The sequence below is a fragment of the Elaeis guineensis genome, chromosome 9 (assembly GCF_000442705.2).
Source record: "Elaeis guineensis isolate ETL-2024a chromosome 9, EG11, whole genome shotgun sequence".
NCBI lineage: Eukaryota > Viridiplantae > Streptophyta > Magnoliopsida > Arecales > Arecaceae > Elaeis > Elaeis guineensis.
The window spans coordinates 13,405,664-13,427,706 of record NC_026001.2 but is presented as its reverse complement, the minus strand read 5'-3'; the positions used below and the strand labels follow the sequence as shown (position 1 = coordinate 13,427,706).

Below are 22,043 nucleotides of genomic sequence, written 5' to 3'. Positions count from 1 at the left end.
ATAAGAACGAAGGAAAAGCCAGATATTATCATTTTTCTCCCCTGAACTCACAGAATGTCCATTTTATTGACTTGCATGTCATAGTAATTTAAAGTATTCGATTAATCCAATTAACTTTAAGAGTTTTCTTATCATCTAAATCCATACCATTACCGTCTTCTGGAGTAATTCTTCATCTAGGTGGAAACGTATCAGTGGTCGGTAGCTCGTGCTTCTGTACGTTTCAGCATCAGACGACTCATTGTATAATCAACTATAGTTCTTAATAAGCTTGCATTACTACAACGCAGCACATGGTCAAGCTGCCGTTTGTTTGTCCAGGCATGACAATGTTCAGAATCCCAAAGTTCTGGACTGAAAGGCTTTCCTGTTATCTTGGTGGTTGCATGAGAGACTTGGGTGAAGATGCTGCCTTCATCAGGTACCGGGTGAGGCTCTCTCCTTTTCTGTAGTAGTGACTTGCAAATGGACTTTTCTCTATCAAAAGCTTGTGGCATGATAACTGCAATAAACCTTGGTTTGCATTTCCTTTCTTTTTTACAATACTTAATGTTGAAGAAGAATCATCTTTCTAATTCTTTCCAGTTAACCTTCAACAAAGTCTATCAGACGAGAGCACATAAATTTTTTCAGTTCTCAGTAGTCATATGTTATGATACCCAGTTTACAGCTACAAGCATTTCAAATCAAGTTATTTTCAGACATACAACTCTCAGTTATGACAGTCTTTTTATCAATATCTTGTACCCCAAATAACTCAAAACAAATGAACCCCATGACCAAAGTATACAAGCCCAAGACTCCCTCCCCAGCCAACTTACACCAGTGAGAGCTGTCACGGCTTCCATGGTGCTGGAGGGGGTGGTGATGCCGGGAAGAGCGGCGGCACAGCCGAGAAGATGGTGTTCTTGTCGACGCCAGCACCACCACTGCTTGTTAGTGACACAAGTGCTGCAACAAGGCCTGCATTACCAGCCAGTGTGGGCTCGGTGTAGCCATAGTCCTTTCTCACGTCCATGAAGCCATCAAAGCGATCGGGCCCGCCGACCATGGCGCCGGTGATCACATTGGGGTTGGAGGATTTGGCATAGAGCCACTTCCGCCCACCGGTGCACGAGTACTTGACGCCATTGTCAGGGATGGATGCGCCACGGTGATGGACCTGCTTCGGGTACTTGTTGCCATAACCCACCACATAACTCATCTTCTTTGGGTTGTCTCCTAAGATGTAATTCATCTGTGATACAAGGATGGCTAAATTAGCTGCAGTGGAAAGGAGGTCAGAGTGATGGAAACGCCGGTATGTATACTAGGAGAATCATGGGAAACGCCATGAGAATCGATGAGTTTCCCAGCATCATTTTTTCCTCAGAATAGATTTTTGCATGAAAGCAATCTTATTTTTGATGATTTAACACTGTTTTGAAGATGCTGGCATCAAATTTTTATAATTGGTGGAAATGAATTGAGCCAAAAAAATTGAGTGCTGCATCAGTGGAAAAGATCAGAGGTTATTAAGGGGGAACCTGGGAAGCAGCGAAGCTTCGGAGGGAGCTGGTGGAGAAGTAGAAGGGCCCGCAATACCATCCGGGGACATTAGCAGCGTCCATATAGTCGGCATACAGGGATGCCAGGAATGCCGTAGCCGCTACATATTGTAGCGGCTGAGGTCTTCCGTGGTTCAGTTGGATCATTCCACCTGCATGCAACCATATCTTGTTAATTAATAAGCAAATGAGTGTGTGTATATATATATATTACAGAAGGTGTCAGCTTGTCAAACTCGTAAACTTCTTGGTTAGTAATATTCAATATTTTTTGACTATATCACATTTAAGAGTTTGTATTCTATAAATCTAAGGTTTTCTGTATTGAATGAAAGCCATTTCCAAATCATAAAAAGACCCGTGGAGTTTTCTTGGAATCTGTAAGGCAAAAGACTACAACATTCTGAAAAATTATGTTCTCCATTTTTTTTTTTTTTTATTGTTCTATTTCTTAGCAGGCTTGTATCAGCACTGCTGCACTCAATAGTGTCATTGTCTCCCATGACTCATGTCATTGTTATCCTGGCTTCCTTCTGTAATTATGTTAATGACCTGAGGTTTTTGTCTTTTTCATAAAGACAACTTGGATTCGAGTAACCGGTAGATTTTCATCATTAAACAATCTCAGATATTTTAAAGATTCAAAATTATTATTATGTTGCTGCTGTTGAGAAATTATTATAATTTCTGAAAGATGCCATCATGTTACCACTTACCTCTGGTCCAGTTGAAGACATTGAATTGCTTAAAACATGAGCACATGTCGAGCCCTGTAGCATTATGGTACTGAAGGAGAGTCTCCTCATAAGGGTAGCCCGGGCTCAAGAACAACCTGAACCTGGTTAAAAGTAGCATGGCAGCAGGGAGCTTGTTGTCCCAGCTGAGAACCCCCAGGTCTGTGATCTGCATGAAGGCCTGGCATTCTTTGGCAACCTTGGGTCGGTCGCAAAGTTCATGTAGCTGCTGTTGCCGGTGGCGTAGTACATCCATGCAGCACTCCACATGTACTCGTCCCAGTAGCCTGTCGAATTGTAGAAGGGCTCAATGTATGGGTTCCCCCGGGAGTAGGGCGTTCTGCGGCCCGAGGACCTTGCAAACTTGTAAACTGTTGCTGCACCATTGATGAGCTTCTTGGAGTAGGCTGCGTCGTCGCGGAATACAATGGAGGCAGCAGCCAGTGCTGCAGCCATCTCACCTCCCAAGTCAGGGGCAGAGCTTGCAACTTGGGTCTTGCGGGGGTAGTCCATGTCTTCAGGCCTCATCCAGCAGTAGTGGTCATCCGGTGTCGTCGACGAATTTGTCGCCTCACCAACCTGAGAAAGAAAAAATAGAACATATGAAGTTAAGAGCCTGAAAGAGGAGGGAAAGACCTAAGCTAGCTAGCATGGATTCAAATCTAAGAAAAGTATTAGAAAAGTGTTAAGTAGCAATGGAGGTCAGAGGTTGCTCTCTATATGGGAATGATTTGCAAATAGGATTCATAAAATTGATCCCACATGGTAGGGACAGTATCTTAATTAATGATTATTTGATGCCAATGAGCATGATGAGAAGTTCTCTTTTAGTAGATAAAAATATTCTCAGGCTGAGCTTATGCATTACAAGAATTTTAGTGATTGAATGATGCAAGGTTATTGTAGTGATGATATGCAATGGCAATCACCAATATGTGAGCTTTCATTAGCCTTTGCAATGTGGGACTTGTACATTTAAATCGCTTCATGAGCAGTAGTGTATTGGATGAATGCTGAATTTTTTAGAATTATATTGAATGGATTTTTTTCCACACTTAAAAGAGATGACAACAAGATCTTAAATTAGTCGTACAAAAGGAAAGGGCTCTTCCATGTTCCAAATCTAATAGATGATTGAAGTCACATGGGATTGTCGAGAGGATTGAATTAGAAAGTTTAAAAACACTGCTTATTATCATGTAAGAACGGGATCGCACTAATACTGAAAAGATGAAGAATATCTTCTTTAGGATAATTGTATTCCTAGGGAAACTTAAGAAATTGTAATTTAAATGAACATTTTGAAGAATTAATCCAGTGAACAGGAACTTAAAGAAATTGTAATTTAAATGGAACATTTTTGAAGAATTTAATCCAGTGAAACAGGACCGACTTTATGAGGTAAACTATTTGGAGGAGAATGCAGTGGATATCAGAAATATTATAGTTTTGAGATATATCCATATCTAAAACAAGTCTGAAGTAATGAGATTAGAACATTGCAAATACTTGATGGATCATGTCATCTTGTAGATCATATTTTACATTTTCTAATAAAAAATTATAGATCACATTTTATAAAAAATAAAGAAATTGAATAATAATAATAATAATAATAAGTCCAACCTTCCATCCAACCAGAATAGAGATTTGATCCAATAAGTTTGAATAAATTGTCTCTCATCTTGATAGGCATTGTTTCAAATACAGCAGAGCTTTTTCCAACAAATTAGAGACCTAAGAGGATGTAGCATCAGATTGTAGCCACAATGATAGCTTACTTCCTTACCTGGCTATAGATTTTGTCAATGGTGGTGGCAGAAGAATTGAAGGTTTTAAGCAAGTAGTCTGTGCCCCATTTGATGAGTTCTCTGATGTGGTCATACTCTCCAATTGCTTTGTACTTTTGACTGTATTCTATCACCGACCAACTCAGGAGTGTCATGGAGTAGGCCATTGGGAAATGAAATTTTATGTTGTCCCCTGCATCATAATATCCTCCAACAAGCCCCCCCTTAATATCCGGTTGATCAAAGCCATCTCTGAGGCCAGAATTTCCACGCCATGGAATACCATTGCTCTTCGGCAATCGACCAGCTGATCGAGAGTCAACGAATAAAAAACAATGAAACAGTTAATCAGTATCTACAATCTTTATCGGAGATATTGAATTCTAAAAGTTGCTTTGGTGTCTAAACCAAGTACTCTGAGAAAATCTCAAGTTTCTGGTGACTCGAAATGGATTTCTAAGGCACACTTCTTATGCATGTCAAACACCTTTAAAATCTTGATCATTGGATCTGAAAAAACAGAGGCCATTAACCATGCGGCAATTGGATTTTTTTTTTTTTTTTTTCCCTCTCGCCATCTTATTTTGAGAAAGTCCTCATCCAGGAAAATACAGAAGTCGAACATAAAGAGTGAATTATCAGTTATCAGAGTACAAATTTAAGGGAGAAGAGTAAAGCTTGGCATATGATTTAACTCATCTTATACACAAATAACCAGAACAGTACTCTTATGAGGAACATATATGCTTAAGTATTTGATTAGCTACTACCTAGCAGTGTCAATTTCTAATTTATTTACTTCTTCCAATTAGAAGTATGATCTAATACAAGATCAAGGCCAGAAAAATGATAATGAGATCAGATCATCTAGCTCTGCAGAAAGGCCAATTCTATCAACCCACATTTCAATCATGGAAGTCAGAATTAGTCTTAAGATTATATATCCACAAAAATGTATCAAACCAGAAATAGTTTGCCATTTGACTTAATATCACATATGATCCTACTTCGAACCAATGTGGCAAATGAAATAGAAACCTGAATTTGCCAAATTAATGACAGAATTGTGTAGAGCCAGGAATTAAACAACCATTTTCCCTCCAAATTAATCGATGCAGATCCATCAATCATTTGACGAATTCTTGGATGATCAATAGCCAAACATGAAGCAGATACCAGAAAAATTTGAAATCACTAGAAGAAGAAGATAGGAGTGTTAGCATCTTACACTTCTGTGCATTGAAGAATAGGAGGGCCTTGTGGAGGGCCATGGCGTACTGGTCCGGCGGCGGCGCCTTCTCCTTGTGCTTGGGTAATGACTTGACGATGATGATCGGAATTCCGATGACAACAAATGCAATCAGAGCCGTCCATACGATCCACCACACCACCTTGCGCTTGCAGATGATGCAGCCGAGGTCAACGTACTTGTCCTTCTTCTGGGTGCTGTCCTGCGGGCCCAGCAGCCAGCTCTGCTGCGTCTCGTCGAGCTGCTGCCGGTACACGGCTGCTCGGTCCAAATCCATGTTGCGGCTGTGCTCGTCGTCGGTGGAAGGGTCGGCATGGATCTCGAACGAGCCGCCCCATTGGTTCCCGGAGTGCATCTTGGTATTAGCTTCAACTCAATGGATATGGAGTGTAAGTAGCAACGAAGTCAATGGGACAGCACCTGGTTCATGCCCTGGAGGAATTGGCGTCGATCTAAAATGGCCTAATTTGCATGGAAAGGATGCTGCGAGTTAGAAGTCTCAAATGGAAATTACAAAAAACCAGCTCTTGAAAGACATCAAGGTGATGAATGAGAAGATGACTACCAGATGCCGTTGGGCAGTGATCAGGGGCCTTCAAAAACCAACTTTTATGAGTTCATGGGGGGGGGAGAGAGAGAGAGAGGGCTCTCAAGCTCTGAGGAAGGGGTAGGAACTCTCTTTCCTCTTATTATTACTCCACATGAAGGTTTCTTTGGTCACTTTTTGTCCTTTACTCAATGGGGATTGGGCAAGGGAGGAGGGGCAGAGAGTTGACCTGAGGACGAGAGAGAGAGAGAGAGGAGAGGTGGTGGTTCCATAGATTTTGAATGTAATAATTCATTGAGATTTCCTGGAAGTCGTTGCTGTGGTTTTTTAGAGGATGCAGCTGGAAGGATGGTAGAAGCGACCATCGCGGGTAGGCAGGTGGGAGGGCTTGACTGGGGAAATTTAAAGAAGATTTTGGCTTCCAGGTGCATGTGGTGAAGGTATGCTACATTAAAAGTTTGCGGTGTTGTGATGTGGGGTACGCTTTGTTAAATTCTTGACTCATATGGAAGCTTCCATGCTGAAATAATAATATGTAGATCTTAGTATGCATGTGAAATTTGTGCTCGTGACTTCGGGATTCTCACTATGATTTTTATTTATGGCCATCCACCATGCTTCATTCTTTCGCATATTAAAACAAAACCGATACTTATAAAGCATGCATGTATATACGTGTGTCTGAGTGTGTGTTGTGTGTTATGTATGTATGTATGCATGCATGTATAATACTTATATAGCATGTATGTATATATATGTGTCTGCGTGAGGGTTTATGGATACATACATACATATATGTATGTATAGATAGATATATAAATAGATATACACATGCATGTGTTACGTAAATATAAAAAAATAAAATATCAAAAATTATTTGAAAACAAGTAAAGATATTATTTGTTTAAGGAATTATTATTTTAATCAACAATTGTATATAAATCAATGATGCCGATTTGGGCACTCTAAACACGACTACAGTGCTGCTTTTTTCTTTTTTTTTTTTTATTTTGGGAATTTGATTTGATACTAATTTGGGTAGCATAATGTCAATGCAAGCTCTTAAGACTTATTGGGAAGTATAAACATGCTAGAGTGCTTTCCACTAAAGTTAATTTTCCCAACTTAAAAAGTTTACCTACAAATCAGGCAGAGATGGGAGGAGATGACCATGTGGAATGGAAGGAATTTTTAGGTTAATTACTCGCATTGTGCTGTGCAAGCCCCCAATGGTGGCATACATTATAAGCAATAAGAGTCCAGAGCCTCAGCCACCAGCCATTTCTTTCAGGTGCCCGGTCTCATCAAACGCGTAGAGAGCTGATGGATTCCTTCTCTATTATTTTCTTCCACGGCATGGCATTAAAAGCTGGCAAGAAGTTGGCACCAACTAGGATATAAATATAAGGGATCCAACTTCTGGTCAAGAGACCGCCATATAGTGATATTTCACCAGCTCATCAGAACAATCAAAGCATACCTTTCATTAGAATTAATTACGATGAGTTCATACTAGACTATAAAAGGCCAAAGAAACGAAGCCAACATTGACCACAGCTAAGAAAAAAGAATGCCTTATTCCTGGATTTTTTTTTCTTTTTATTTGTACTTTCTTAATAATTCTCAGAAAAGGATAATAATGGTTAGCACAGGGTCAACACCTATATATACAAAGCCCAACCCAATTATTTCATTTTGAGGTTCCTACTTACAGAAGATGGTCTCTTCTTAATTCATTTGCCATGCATCAGCCATAACCCCAGCAAATCCCAGAAAAAAGGAAAAGCGAGCGAGAAACAGGTTCTGAATACAAATTATATAAATAACTGGGAGGTGAGGAGGGAGCCAATAAATAATGAAAACAACGCAAATATGAACTCTCAAAAACAATGCAAATCTGAGAACGTTTAATAACTCTAAACGCAACCTTCATTTGGTCAGCATTCCTCCCAAACAACTAGCCATCAGAAGAATTAAGAAAGCTGTCAATTGTATGATGCAGCACATGTTTGCTCAAAAATAAAAAAGATGGATCACGTCACATGCTGGGACCCCACGAAATTAAAAATATAATGAACGGAAGCTCGCTCTCAGCACTGGCGTTTCATTTGAGGTTCAAAATAAACTGTATTAAGAAGTCAGTTTAAAAGCAATTGAAAATGCGAAAACTTTCATTGACTAGATTGAAATAATATATCATAAGGAGGCCAGGAAGCTTTTCCAAGCATGTTTAAAGTATATGTAAAGCAAAGTAGCTCATGGCAAGCAGGACTTCGAAATTCTAATTTGCATCAGAATAAAAAGAAGGCCTTCACCAAGTCATGCTCTTCAATGACAATAATGGAAAGCGAATCAGCAAGCTTATTGGATCATTGCATATACATTCACAAATTAATCCAGACTCGAGACATAGCACCCCACCTACCAGGGATCTCCCCTTTGAAACAAATTTACCATATGATTTTTCACCAAAAAAAAAAATCAATTTAAAATAAGAGCCTTGTGCTGTGGTTTCTGTTTGAGGAAAATATGGACATAATTGTCCATAACAGACCTTGGCTTACAATATCTGTTTGCAACCATAAATGTAAGATAACAGGCTAATCAATTATGATGACCCAGCAAAATGAGGCCTGTCCGCACATCAAAATAGATGCTGCTAAATGAAGTTTTTTGAAGATCATGCAGCATGTGTTAATTTGGTGAGTTAATTAGACCACAGTTTCCTATATGAGGTTTCAGACTTGGTATCAAAAATTGACATTTATAATCAAAAAAAGTATGGCCATGAAACAAGGCAATCACAGAATTTATATACCAGTCACATGTTGTAGCCCCAACATTTGATACAACAAAGGCCCGACTTCCAATATGCATACCTCATCTTGTTAAAACAAAAGGAGGACAGAAGAACTAGAAGTCCCACCTCTTCTTCACCCGGAACATGAAAATTGAGTTACCAATATCATCTTGAGGGACTTGGAGCATGAATTGAACTTTCATCTTCATAGGGGCGGTTTTTGTTTTGCCTTCTTCCTCTCCAACCTTAAAACAGAATTGCAGTCAAACAGTTCATTTATCTGTCTTATGCAACTAAAACACACACACACACACACACACACACACACACATATAATTATGTATGTATGTTGTCTGTATGTATGTATGTATGTATGTATGTATGCATATATATATATATATGCATTGCATATGCATATGTGCATCACACACACACACACACACAACACAGATATACATGCACGCACGCACGCACATGCATATGTATATATGTATATATGCATAAATGTATATATGCGTATACATATATCTATATACGCTATATGTATATACGCTATACGTATATATCGTGTGTGTTATATATATATATATATATATATATATATATATATATATGGATATATGCATATGTATATATATATGCATATCCATATATATAGATATATATATGCATATCCATATTATATATATATATGCATATATGCATATGCATATATATGGATATATGCATATGTATATATATGTATATATATATATGCATATCCATATATATAGATATAATATGCATATACATATATATATATGCATATCCATATAGATATACATATGCATATACATATATATATGCATATCCATATAGATATAATATGCATATGCATATACATACATACATATGCATATCATATACATACATACATACATATATATATATATATATATATATATATATATGGATATATGTATATATATATATATGTATATGGATATATGTATGTATATGTATATGGATATATGTATGTATATGTATATGTGTATATATATGTAATACATATATCCATATACATATACATACATATATCATATACATATATATATATATACATATATCCATATATATATATATATATATATATATATATATATATATATATATATATATATATATATATATATATATATATGTATATGTATATGTGTATATATATGTGTATATATATATATGTATATGTATGTATATATATATGTGTGTGTGTGTGTGTGTGTGTATCTATATATGTATATATATGTGTGTATATATATGTATATATATATGTGTGTATATATGTGTGTGTGTGTGTGCGCGCGCGCGCGGCGCGAGCTAGGTCTATATAATATGCCAAGTCACATTAGATCGAGCTATCTTTTGATCAAGAATATTAACTTTTTACTCCCCATTTCTTTTACGAGTATATGCTAATTTTAAAGGAGGTAACAAGCTACAGTGAACTTACCCAAAGAGATGCCCATCCAAGTCGCACACCAGAATCATAACCAGCTTTAAATTTAAGGTCCTTACCAATGGTGTGCTTATAAACTGTACTCCACTCACTGGAGTCAAAGTGGTACCAGTAGCTGGAAGGAAACAAAACAGATAAACATTTGTATGAAAAAAAAAATTGAAATCTAAAAATTATACATGGTAAAGAATAGATTAGGAAATATGACGACCATAAAAGCACACGCTCAAAATCACTAACAGCATATAATAGGACTAATAAATAGTATGAAAGATAAAGAGCATGCATAACATTCTAAAATAAATTAAGCTCTACCATATTGCTAAATGATCTTCATATGCTATTAGTACAGATAATACAGCAGTTCTCATAGTTCTCTCTCTCTCTCTCTCTCTCTCTCTCTCTATGGTAAGATAATTATGGTTTTCATAATAAAAAATCTAACCAATATTTTAAACTATTTCCCGATATACTTCAATGTCACCATAATGCGAAATGCTGCACATATTACAATATACTGTATGAAAACTTGAGCACAACATCGATAGCGCATCAAACCAAACATGCAAAATTACAAGTGTTTAACACCTCACATCTAGAATACCATAACATAAAGATGCTAGTGTATGACTCATGTATAGTCTCTTTAATGCCCAATTTATGTACAAGTTCTTGAAAAAAAATGAAACAATATTTAATTAGCTACCTTATACACATGATCGTGTTGTATTGTATGCAAACCATCAACCCCTCCCAATTATTCATTTTCACAAGAGAAAAACTCCAAGTGGATCAGCCACCAAGAATTCATAATGCAAAAGACAGACTAATCATATACACTACAGAAGTATTTCCACTAATGGAGATAGAGAACAATAGTAGCAGAGCATAATTAGTACAAGTAAAAACTACAATTTAATTATTTAGTTGCCAAGATGTTGAGTCCATAGGATGATCTTGATGCATAACCATTAATCTGGGATAATTGATCAGAGAAGTGCTAATGCATCTCCTAGAGTACACGATGTGTTTCCACTAATACCAAGGCATGTTAAAAGGAAAGCTCAAATGGTATCGGAAGAAGCCAAGCATTCCTGAACCATTCACCAGAAAAGCAAGAAATGATGGCAAACTGATTGGTTACAGAGAATGTGATTCCAGCTTGAAAGGAAACCATTAGTGATGTTTCACACTTATCTAGTGAACCTCAGGAATGGTAGCCTTAGAATATTGATTTACAAGTTCAATAATGACATACTCTAATAAGGAACATGGTGTTAGCAAAGCTAACCGACAGCATATGACAACCTAGTTGATCAAGTATGACCGAATGAAGCAACTCAATGCAAACAAAGGAATATGATTAGGAAAAAAAAAAAAAAGGATGTGTGCAATATTGCAATTTTGATGGGAAGCAAGCCAAGACACTCTGCAACATGGTGAAAATGTATGTCTCTCATGGAAGATGTCCTAAAACAAGGAAATAGTTCTGTGAAAGCCCGAGGTCAATGCATATAAAGCAGACAGATATTCCTGAAGCTATGTGGACCACAATAAAGATCCAAGCGATGCTGATGTTATAGGCCAATTATTTGGTGCATATAAGATGACAAAACAGATATGATCAAGTCTCATGCAGAAAGAAGTGCTAAGGATCTCTATAATTAAAAACAAAGGGGCTCCAACATAATGAAAATGCAAAGGACCAAATAAAGATGTTTTCTGTATGTCTTAATCATAAAATAATCAGGGAAAGAAACTGGCTAGCTTAGCTCAGACAAAAAATAGACAAATTGTTAGAATCATTAATCCTGGGAAAGATTCCAAAAGACCATATGAACATGAAAACAAAACGGAACTATGGAAGTCTAACCATTATTCCTAATTTCCTAGAATGAATGGTGACAAGAACATCTGGAAAGACTTTCTGGCATTAATACAATGTTTCAGAGGAATCTAGTCTTTTTTATTTTTTCCCCTGGAGAGATCAATTCAATGAACAAAGGCTGTGAATAAGCAAAATATTATGCAAACAAACCCCTATATTTTTGTTTGATTCTGAGATGCTGGTGTAAAATGTTCTCGGTGCCATTGAGCACTCGATGAGATGCTAAAGGCTAGTAAAGGATTAGCCAATAACATGTGATCCTCAAAGCTTCACAAAGGTTTGAGAATATTAATCCAAGCTCTGATATTACAAATTTTATGAAGGTATTGTTAGACACATGTTACATCTAACTAAAGCATAGCATTATATACTTTTATAGGTGCCAACAAACAATAAGAAAGGCATTACCTATAGTGTGTGTGTGTGTGCGCGCCGCGCGAAACATATACATACACAGAGTGATAGGATTCATAAGCAATACAATTGGCTACTTTAGAAACTTAATTTAAAAAGCAAAATATGTTTAATGTTTCCATATTAAAGACAAGTACATTATCATCATGTAGTATTATGTATATAACATAGTACATACACAGAATGATAGGATTCATAAGCAGCAATGCACTTAATGTGTGTGCACCGTACACAATACAACTGGCTACTTTACCAGCTTAATTTAACAAGTAAAAATATGTTTAATGTTTCCATGTTACATACAAGTATATTATCATCATATGGTAATATGGATATAACATAGTACATACACAACGAACATAGGATTCATAAGTGGCAATGCACTTAATGTGCATGCACTGTATGCAAAAAAATTTGCTACTATACCGCCTTAATCTAACAAGTAAAAAAAAAAAAGATTTTTCCATATTAAAAACAATATATTAGCATCATATAGTATTAACAGTATACTACTTTACCCATTTCTAGAGGTTGATGTCCGTTGACAACTAGTAGTAAATTTCTTCAATTCTTCCATGGAGTGTTCTCAACTTATTGCGCTCAATAAATGGCCTCACAATTGACAGGAAAAGGCTTGAAAGATGATGGAATAATGATTATCATCAAAATATAGTCAATTTATAAGCGCAAATGAAGCAAAGTACCTAAAACCTATTGGGCTATCATCACCTTAAATGTTTTTATTTATTGTCATATAAGATCTTAGCAAACAAAAATCAAGAAATTTTTTTTTAACAATGTTCATAGCATTCCTCTCCCAAATTATCACTTACAAATGCTGATTCATATGTTCATGCTATATTTAATTTCTTATGGTCCGACATATTAAAATGCTCTCATATTTTGTTCTTGTTGCTACAAAAAATTTTGATATCTAGGCATCCCAAGGGTGCAAAATTATGAAACTTTGTTTCTTTGCTATAGAATGTAGATGCCTTACCTCTTTAACATCCTTTGTTTGCATATTCCTTCAGCAAATTCAGGTCCCACAGGCCCAAGTGTGTGAATGCATACACCTTTTGCACCCTAGAGTCTTTTCTTTGGGGGGATGGGGGCCAATTGGGAAGAAAAGCCCATTAATCCCCTTGTGTTTTATGTCGGTACTATCTAATAAAACAATATGTGATGGTACCATTCTCAAAGACAAAACAATATCTACAACATATGCATACTTCAAACATAATGAAAATGATAAAAAGTGAAAGTACGCAACCCAAGATAATGTACTAGTCAAAAGTGATAATAGTTTACGAAAAACTGATATACATGACCTATCATGGATGTTACTAGGAGTGGGTAACATAAACATGCTAGAGATTCTTTTAAATTTGTTTTTTCCAAAAATTTGCAAGCTATACAAATTTCAAGCTACATAGATAGTGACATAAAATATAAAATATCATTATAAGAACATAACATAAATATGAAATCAAGTTATATGTTTTAAAAGGAAATTGATGAACAAAGATATATGGCAAACCTTAATTTGTCTGAAGGACTGAAACGCCGTTTGAATGCAAAGGATAGGGCATTTGAAGGTAAGGAGACACTGGGAATAAATGACATTTCCTCATCCTACCATAAAACAAATTTAAAAATATACATTCAAGATAGTTTCCTGTAAGATGTGAAATGGAACTTAAATTATTTCAAAAAATAATTTCCAAAATATATTGCATAAAAGTAAAGAACAAAGTGTTCACAATGATCACCTTATAACAGTATCTTAGGTTCAAATCATTGTCCTTATATAATGCAGTACAAACTCCATTCAACATATGACTTTTCAAAATCCCATTTACTGATAGTACGTTCTCAACTTCCTCAGTTTTCTTCTCCTCAACTGATACTTCACCAAGGGGAAAATGAATAGTTGCTCTTGGCTGCATAAAAAATTTATTGTCATTATGTCAGTCGCTATATGTGCAACAAGGAACTTCTTCTAACTTGTCTATGAAGGAAACTGCTCAAGTATATATGCAGACTATAGATCTGGAAATCAAAGCATAAACTGGATCCAGCAATCATGACTAATATAACTAAATCAGAGTGGCAGTGAGAGCAGATATAAGAGTCTAAGCTGGTAAGAGAGTTCACAAAGGATTTAGGAAGTGTGAATGGTAGGAGTCTATGTTAAAGATAATATAATGTAACAAAAGAAAAAGATATACCCTTTTGGTGGTTGTCTAAATTGATGAATAATAGACAGATTTATCAGGAAATAGGAGAGTGGTAAATGTGTGATTGCAGATCAACATGGCAAACAATGAGGACAGCAAGTTCGAGGGGTGGTTGCAGCATCCCAGATAGAAAATCATTATCGAGGTTCTGATACTCATAGCTCAAACAGCTTTGAAATAAATCGAGAGAATTTTAAAATTCTACTAAAGGAAATGCCATGAACTGATTAACATTTTTAATTAAGGAGAAAAGCACTTCTGCCTTTGTTTTGTTCTGGACAGTCTTACAATATTTATCTCTTCATACAACCACCTCGCTACACTCACCAATCCCACCGACGGAACCAAAGAAGACAATTCCAGTTTATATGATGGATTAGCCAGGCTTGCTACCATTGCCACTTCTCCTTGTTGCTCCTGAGAAACAAGAGTACAGGTAAGAAAGCTGTAAGATGGTTTTAAGGGAATTATAATAGTACAATTAAATATTTTACAGAGCAGACACCAATGTTGCATGGCAGACATCCCACTTTAATTAAAAAAAAACACACAAAAAAGTTTGAAGAAAAAAATGGGCACCAATCAATGATAACTATAAATTTCCCAGTTGAAAGACCGAGCACACATTACAAGATTATATACATCATTGATCTTGTCACTTTCATTCTATAATAGAATAAGGTTCATGTGCCGAGCATATTATAAATTTTATCCTGCTAATAATTTTCTATAGCAAATGACAACAAGAGGAAAAGCATATATCAGCAAAACTTTCAGTTATTCCCACCAACAGGGACCTCTTAAATGGTGGTCCTTGCATGCAAAGAGATTACTAAAGTTCAGATAGTTATATCACTTCAGAAATTGTAATTAAGACTCTTTTTGTGGAGGAGAACACAAAAAGCATCTCATATTTACTTCACCAACGCTCGTCCAGCAAGCTGTTAATTTTTTTCATACTTTATGCAAGCAAGAAAAGAATAACATATCAAGCAGATAGTCTCATTTCAGACTGATCTTAAACCAGGGACCTAAGTAGTCATTTTCCATTTAATTTTGGTTTAAGCCAAGTCAATCCCTTCCTAGTTGCACCATATAATCTCATAACATTCTCTGGGTTGTAATAGACCAACCAAATCAGAAAAAAAAAAGTGACTATTTAAAAGTAAACCATTTAACCACTTGTGTGTAAAATAAAATTGCATAATAAAAAACATGCACCCAGCAAAAAGTTGTAGGAAGCCACCATTATTCGCAATTACTTGTAACAAGATGAATAAGTCATCAGGTCATTATTTACCAATGATTAACCCAAATCTTATGAGTTTGTGCTAAAATTATTATGGTCTTTTTATGAATTAACAAAACAAGAGAACAGCATACAATTACAATTGTAGAGGAAACTTAAGGCACAAGCATTACTAATAAGAGTGGCTTCTGTGGTTTCTAAAGCAAGTAGTTGGAAGCATATTTTTCTATCATATGCATAAGCTGTATCAATAATGGATGAACTTATAAAAAACCAATAGAGATGGCATGGCTATGCATGATGAGAACAAAGGCACCCTAGGTAAACCTATCTCAGTGGTTCCTGCATTAGGATAGAAACTTAATGGAGGGCCTGGAAGAGTCTGCTTGAATTGACAAGAATGAAGCTCAAAATAAAGCTTTTACCTAGAACCAATGAAGGCCTTGATAGAAACAAGTGGTAAACCATTTCATACTCCAAGCAGGTTGAGCATGGCCTGTGATCCATGTCTGGCTAATTATTTACATTGCTCATTTAGTAGCAAAATATATCTGAAAAGTTCATAATTACATAAAATAAATGACAAGAAATTGCAAAAATGACATCACTGGAGTTGTAATAGTTATTGAAAATTTGATTAGGGCTGAAGCTGTAGCAGAGAGTAGAATCTTTAAGCAGAATGGGAAAAGCAAATCAATCAACGCAAATCAATAAACTGATGTGAGCTAAAGCGAGTTGCTAGCCAGAATATGATCGTTACCCACTGGGACAAAGAGGAGGTAAAGATAAATGGTTTTTTGGCAAAGATTTTATTATGCCAGTAGCCCTAAAAGTAAAAAGGTTGGTCTTCCCTCTGGACATACAAGATAATTCAACATATCACTTAAATGCTTGAAGGTATACGAACATTTTGGTTGATATAAGGAAGTAAGTTCAGTTTATATTTCCAAAAAAAAATACTTTAAAAAAAAGAAAGAAAAGGAAATCTAAAGCAATTAAATTAAGGAGCATGCATTAAGGTGAATATTGCAAAAGAAACAAGAAGTCGCTTGGTACTTTAACCCATGAAGTTTAACAAAGGCAACAAAAATTGAATTTATGCATACAAATGGAAACAAAAGTAATCAGCATATATGTCAGAGGAAAATGCGCCAAAGTGTGCAAGGGCAATTCCAGCATCAAACTTAGACAATGATGAATGCATTATCATAGTTCTAATACAGATAGATAGAAGCTTTTGAGATGAATCACTCAAATAAATGTCACCACTTTGAAAATCAATTGGAATGGTATGCCATATTTTGCCTATTTAAGTAGATGATTTGTGCTGTTCTGGATTATCTTTAGCAGCCTATCTAAAAGTGATGAATATCTTAAATTGGAACAGCTGTAGCATTGCTATAAAAAAATCAGAATATTTCATACCAAAATCAAGAAAATGTATCTGAGCAACATAAGTAGATAATTAGTTTATAAATGATTATCACAAAGACACCTTCAAACTTACAACTCCATAAAATGGGACTTTGGGTTAATGAGATTTATGCATCTGAAAGTAGGAAAACTAGTAATTTTTTACATATTGCAGTTGCCACATTATCTGTTTCGTAACTCAACTTTCTCAATTGTGGATATAAGTTTTAGCTCAATGTTGCCAATGATGCTTAAAAATGTAACTACAGTATCAGAGTATCCATCTTGAAAGGACTTTCACAGGCAAGTTTGTCACTGGATGTCTTAATGCAAACAAACGTCAGTCTCCTCCACTTATCCCATTTGCCAAAAAGAATGGCATTTAGTATGCCAGCTTTTTAGTGCACTTAATAAAACAAAGTCTCGTGTTAATGGTTTTTGGTCTTTGCAAGAGCAAAAAATTGTTCACATATAAACATGAAATAAATGAGAGTTGTTCGAACTAAACTGATAAACATGATGCCTATAAAGAACTCGATAAGCATAAACAAAGAATGAAAATGTCAACCAAGCCCATTGCAACAGAAACCTTATATTATGAACATGTAACCTTGAATATAATCGAGTAACTAAAGTATGCTACAAAATTAAGTTTCACAGTTGTGTATGTTGTATAACCTAACAGTTATCAGATGACACCATTTGTCTGGATGTGATAAAATTCAATCTCTCTCTCTCTCTCTGAGAGATGGGGGTTGTATACAATACAAAGCACGCACCTTTCTATGGTGATACTTCAATAAGAAGCAACTGCCCAAGTGAATGCAAGAAAGAACAGACTTGCTATTTTCAAAAGTGCAAGATATAGACAAACACTGTGTTGAACAGCCTATGTGAAGATAGTCTGGCTCTCCAATCTGATCGGTCTGAAACATAAGCAGTCTTATAAAAATAATTGCACAAGTTTTTCTTTAAACAACAGCTACAATTTCGGGAGGAAAGTTAGAAGGGAATAGATTATGAAGAACTTTTATAGTAGCATAGATTATGAAGAACTTCTATAGTAAGAGGAAATAAAGAATGAAATAGAATATGACAACCTTAAACCTATTCTACAGTTTAATCATAAGATGAGTGAGATATGAAGGACCAAGAGAACTTTTGATGCTTATGGGCCATAATAAGCCAAGACAAATTATATAAGGGTTTGTGAGGGAAAACATCATGATATAACTGCTTTGGAAAGTTTTACATATCACAAAATTAAGTCGTATATATAAAATGGTGATGCAAATTTATAAAATTCTTTAATATACAATTACATGATTTGACAAAGCTCCAAGAGAAAAGATAAGAGCTTACTTATTTGATGTTACCTACAGCTTATCCAATATTATCTAATCAAGAGTTACCACCACAAAAGTAATGAAGAAAGCAATACTTGAGTTTATCAACATAGACTAGATAATGGGAGGTCAATATGGCAGCACTATGAGCACAAAAAACAATAACTTCTATCCACTACCTACTCCCTCCTATTAAATGTGCCTCACAAGCGCATTCCTCCATGGAATATACCTTTACTTCCTCTGTTGCTAACACATAGCCTCAACAATTATCCATTGAGTCATTCAGCACAGACCAAAGCACTTTAAGTTTTAGCTCAACATAGTTATTTGCTCTCAAGCTATCAGAAACACAAAACGATCTCCCCCTGACAATTCCTGATGACAATGACCCCAAAATGTTAAACTGGCATGTGAAGATTTCCTAAAATTTCAATAAAGTAACATCAACAAGTTTCTTAAATCCCCTCATATCATATTCACCCCCCAACCTTGTAGAACACAAACGAGAGAGAAAGAGAGAGAGAGAGTGCAGATCATAACTACCCAGCTACCCCACCTCAAAAGATAGTGAAAGTAGAAATGTCTGCCTACGTAAGAACAGGCAGCCCGCTTAGGCAACCGTGGCAACCAGGTCACTGCATGTAGATTCTGCTTCAGCAGCTTAGCCTCAAGTAGGGCAGCGTGGGCCTACCAAGGCCTTCACAGTCGCCCAGCTGCCTTCTAAAGACTGTTCCTAGAATGCACACAAGAGGAGCTCCCTGTCAACACTTTGATATAGAAACCCATTTCCCACCTAAGCCCTTCCTCTTCCACCTTGTTGATCTCCAGTAATACCTCAGTTTTATCAATTGATCAAACCTCTCAACCGCAAATTTATCCTTGCCCAACATCTATTGCTTTGCTTAGTCCGTGGTATTACTGATGGAAAGGAAATGAAAATGGGGGAACTAGGCCTGTAATTTGCAGAGGTCGATACATTCTACCGCTATATCTCTCACTTCCATGGCATCACACCGTCATATTCCTGCCTTCAGTTACTCCATCTAAATTTCATGAGAGATTACCAAACCAGATTATCATTCAGACAAGTAATGCAGAAGAAAACTGAACTGCAGATGATTCAATTCAATTGCCAGGTGATCAAAACAACGGAGAAAAAAGTCAAGAAGCGATCTTTATGAAACAGAAGGACGAAGGGAGGATCAAAAGACGGACCTTGACATCGTGGGTGGCCCGGACTTGCAGGAAGTTGGCGAGATCGAAGGAGCCCCTGAGGAGGGCGTTGCGGGACTCGAGGTCGTAGAGGACGGCGAAGTGCTTGGTAAGGAAGCCGAACTGGGGGAAGGCGATCTCGCCGCTGGGATCGTTCTGGAAGGAGAGCTTGAGCTTGGCGAGGCGGTCAAAGAGCTGGCAGGAGACCTTGTGGAAGAACACTGAGCTGTCGCTGTCGAACTCCGACGTCACCCGGATCGCGGGCCGGGGGACAGAGAAGAAGCGCCGGCCGGAAGAAGGGGGCAGCGGCGCCGTCGCCGGTGGCGGGAGGGACGACGGCGGCGATTGGGGCGTATTAGGGTTAGGGATTGGAGGGATTGGGTCGCCCATGACGAGAAGAACGAAGAGAGACGAGAGGGGAGGAATCTAGTGTTTTTTTTTCGTCTTTTTATTTTGAATTTGTTATTTGTTGCTATAAAAATTGTTTGAATAGGAGGCTGGGAAGAGCGGAAAGAGGTTTTGGATCCTTTTGAACCAAGGGCGTTGGAGAGGGAGACTTTGGAGAAGGGGGGAGAGAGGTGGTTTTGGAAGTTTTGGGGATAATGACATTTTGGTCCAATCTGAGGCCTAACATGTTTTCTTTTGGTCCCTGCTCTTTCTCTCTCTAAATGGGCAAACGAGGGTTGAGATCAAATTGAATGATGATAAGTCGGAGAAAAAATTGAGTGATAGTCTCGAGAAAAAAATAGTGAGATAGATAATTATTGGTCATCAATTCATGTACATCATATTTTTTACTTGCTGAACTAATAGTCAATTCTAAGTTTACAACTCAAGAAACTTTATATGAGTTGTCAAACTATTGGACTTTGCCTTGAGATAAATTTAGAAAAAAATGATTAGATGATGATGAGATTTGGATAAGACACAAATTTATCTTTAAAGATAATAATTATGCGTATAAAATTTCATGCATGTTGAAGAAAATAATGTACTTACATTCAAAGTTTTATGTCGTAAAGGAATAAAGACATCCCAACCATCCCATTCTATTTCTAAAAGAAAATAGAATCAAAAAGGATTTCGAGACTTCAAAATCCATGTATATAGTGGGACAAAAAGAAAAAGAAAAAAAAAAAAAAAAAAAAAGATGATGAAAAGAAAAAAAAAAGAAACGAAGAAGAATAACAAAAAAAAGATAAGAAAAGAAAAAAAATAAAAGAAAAAAATAAAGAAAAAAAAAAGATGGAGAATATCGACTGAGATGTATGACCAAAACTACTGCTGAGATGGGATAGGACAGTACAGCATTCTGTTCTATTGAGAAATTAAAATATCTTCATCCCATAAAATTTAAAACTTTATTTTTGTTTCTTATCATATTTCAAGCTCAGTTAGCTTCCCTTCCATCCACTTTATTCTCATCTAAATGTGTATTTAATTCATTCTTATATAAATGTCTGTATCCAAACTATAACAAATGAAGTAAATTATTGCATGAGATGAAGTGGTTAAGTCATTAAGGGTTGGTACTAATGATTTGAATTTGAATTCTACCCTCATCAAATTAGTATGGTATTTATCAAAAATTAAACACTTATTTAATGAAAATTAAGAGCTTTTATGATAAGCATAATATTGATTAAAATTATAAAGTCTATAGGACCAAGTTATAAAAAAAAGTTTATATCTATCATGCATCATAACCTACCATTACAGCATTGCTTAAATATCATTATATTGCTAAAGCACTATAATAATTGGCATGAAATTATTTGCCCATTGACCTTATATTTTTTATGTATTTTTTTTTGTATTGCTAAATATATATAGTGTTACCTATATATAAGGTTGCCTAAAAACCATTATATTGCCTAAATCTTAGGCCCAATTTAATAATGTTTCCTAAATATGATTAATATTGCTAAAGCACTATAATAATTGTTATGAAATTACTTATGTATTGACCTTGTATTTTTTATGTGTTTTTTATATGTTACGAAAAATTTTTATTTGAGTGTTTTGCTTTAAAATATTGAATTGCTTATGTTCAAAATTAATTTACCTTTGAACTTTTTCTCCATGAACTTACCATTTGGGATGAGATGAACCAAGT

General features: G+C 35.9%; 2 protein-coding genes across 3 annotated transcripts; both read right to left on the bottom strand.

The window, feature by feature from the left end:
- Nucleotides 1-648: 648 nt before the first annotated feature.
- On the bottom strand, nt 649-6,128 carry LOC105051516 (endoglucanase 12). The gene is given in 7 exon segments (XM_010932001.4): nt 649-1,237; nt 1,527-1,699; nt 2,264-2,485; nt 2,488-2,860; nt 4,071-4,378; nt 5,300-5,782; nt 5,886-6,128. Coding segments are annotated over 6 exon segments (1,854 nt in total). The 5' UTR covers nt 5,676-5,782; nt 5,886-6,128; the 3' UTR covers nt 649-835.
- Nucleotides 6,129-8,611: 2,483 nt separating this feature from the next.
- On the bottom strand, nt 8,612-20,465 carry LOC105051517 (outer envelope pore protein 37, chloroplastic). Of its 2 annotated transcripts, XM_010932003.4 has the most exons (7): nt 19,931-20,465; nt 18,146-18,292; nt 15,032-15,121; nt 14,237-14,407; nt 14,005-14,099; nt 10,157-10,277; nt 8,612-8,912 (listed from the first exon to the last, which is right to left on the bottom strand). In XM_010932003.4, exons 1-7 carry the CDS (start codon nt 20,315-20,317, stop codon nt 8,781-8,783), a joined length of 1,143 nt encoding a protein of 380 aa, XP_010930305.1. In that variant the 5' UTR covers nt 20,318-20,465; the 3' UTR covers nt 8,612-8,780. The 2 variants fall into 2 exon arrangements, with proteins under 2 accessions (XP_010930305.1, XP_010930307.1); XM_010932005.4 differs by lacking the exon at nt 18,146-18,292.
- Nucleotides 20,466-22,043: the final 1,578 nt, after the last annotated feature.

Bases quoted from the DNA above. Each gene is read 5' to 3' on its own strand.
- LOC105051517 (XM_010932003.4), bottom strand. From the start codon at position 20,317: ATGGGCGACCCAATCCCTCCAATCCCTAACCCTAATACGCCCCAATCG. The intron at 14,408-15,031 runs GTGAGTGTAGCG...TTTTTTATGCAG, and splicing joins TGGTTCCGTCGGTGGGATTG to CCAAGAGCAACTATTCATTT. The intron at 10,278-14,004 runs GTTTGCCATATA...GTTTCCTTCCAG, and splicing joins AGTCCTTCAGACAAATTAAG to CTACTGGTACCACTTTGACT.